Raw genomic sequence first — 844 nt, 5'->3', positions numbered from 1 at the left:
ATCAGAGGGTAATGTCCCATCAGAGAGTAACGTCCCATCAGAGGGTAATGTCCCATCAGTGGGTAATGGCTGTTTTCCTTGTAACTCCTCTGTAACTTCATCTGTCTCTGTCCAGGTACTCCTGTAAACTCTGTCTCTGTCAACCCCTGCCTGACCTCCCACTCTCAGGGACACCTTGTCAGGGACACCTTGTCAGGGACAAGTGAGAGCATAGGGTACAAGCGGCCTACATTCACACAGCTCTAGGGAAACTTACATCTCTACTCCATTATGATGGGTGGGGATTTCCCAGTGTTACAGACCACGTTATTGGTCACTGTGGGCTGTATATCAACCCTATCAGCCAATCAGAGTTCAAAATGGACCGTGGGTCTGGACATGTCCCAGCTGGTCTGGTAATTATGATGCTTTCTTTCTGCCTGAAACAGAATGCTTCTCAACTGCAGTCCTTGGGACCCATTCTGTGTGAGTAAGGCTTTTTGTTCAACCCTTTACTAATTACTTCCATTATGAGTAAATAATTATATTTACTATATAATTTATTATATTATTAAATGGTCAAAATGTCATCTAATTTTGTGGTGTGTTGTGTTTCAACCTTTAGCAAAATCAACTTCATTCATTCTCTTGCATCTTAAACCTCCTTTGAAAATTGTCACAAAAAAAAGAGAGTCCAGGATACAGGTCTGAGCCAAAACACACTGTCTGTGTAAAGATCCATCTGGCCAGCTGTCCAGGCTCAGAGAGGGAAAGAGAGAGAGGGGATTCACTCTCAAACACAACCATCCTGAAACACATACCACAGTGGCCTGCCATGAGAAAGAAGTCTCAAAACCAATAAGCT

At 43.4% G+C, this 844-nt stretch overlaps 1 protein-coding gene across 1 annotated transcript in view; it reads left to right on the top strand.

Moving 5' to 3' along the window:
* Positions 1 to 127, top strand: part of LOC112235129 (WAS/WASL-interacting protein family member 3) — a 9,711-nt gene extending 9,584 nt beyond the window's left edge. The window contains exon 4 of the mRNA XM_042310083.1: positions 116 to 127. Within this exon, the coding sequence (XP_042166017.1) occupies positions 116 to 127 (12 nt within the window). The remainder of the gene's footprint in view (positions 1 to 115) is intronic.
* The last annotated feature ends 717 nt before the right edge of the window (positions 128 to 844 follow it).

Source organism: Oncorhynchus tshawytscha, linkage group LG31 (assembly GCF_018296145.1).
Source record: "Oncorhynchus tshawytscha isolate Ot180627B linkage group LG31, Otsh_v2.0, whole genome shotgun sequence".
NCBI lineage: Eukaryota > Metazoa > Chordata > Actinopteri > Salmoniformes > Salmonidae > Oncorhynchus > Oncorhynchus tshawytscha.
Note: the sequence above shows the minus strand (reverse complement) of the source record. Positions and strands in the feature narration are given on the sequence as shown.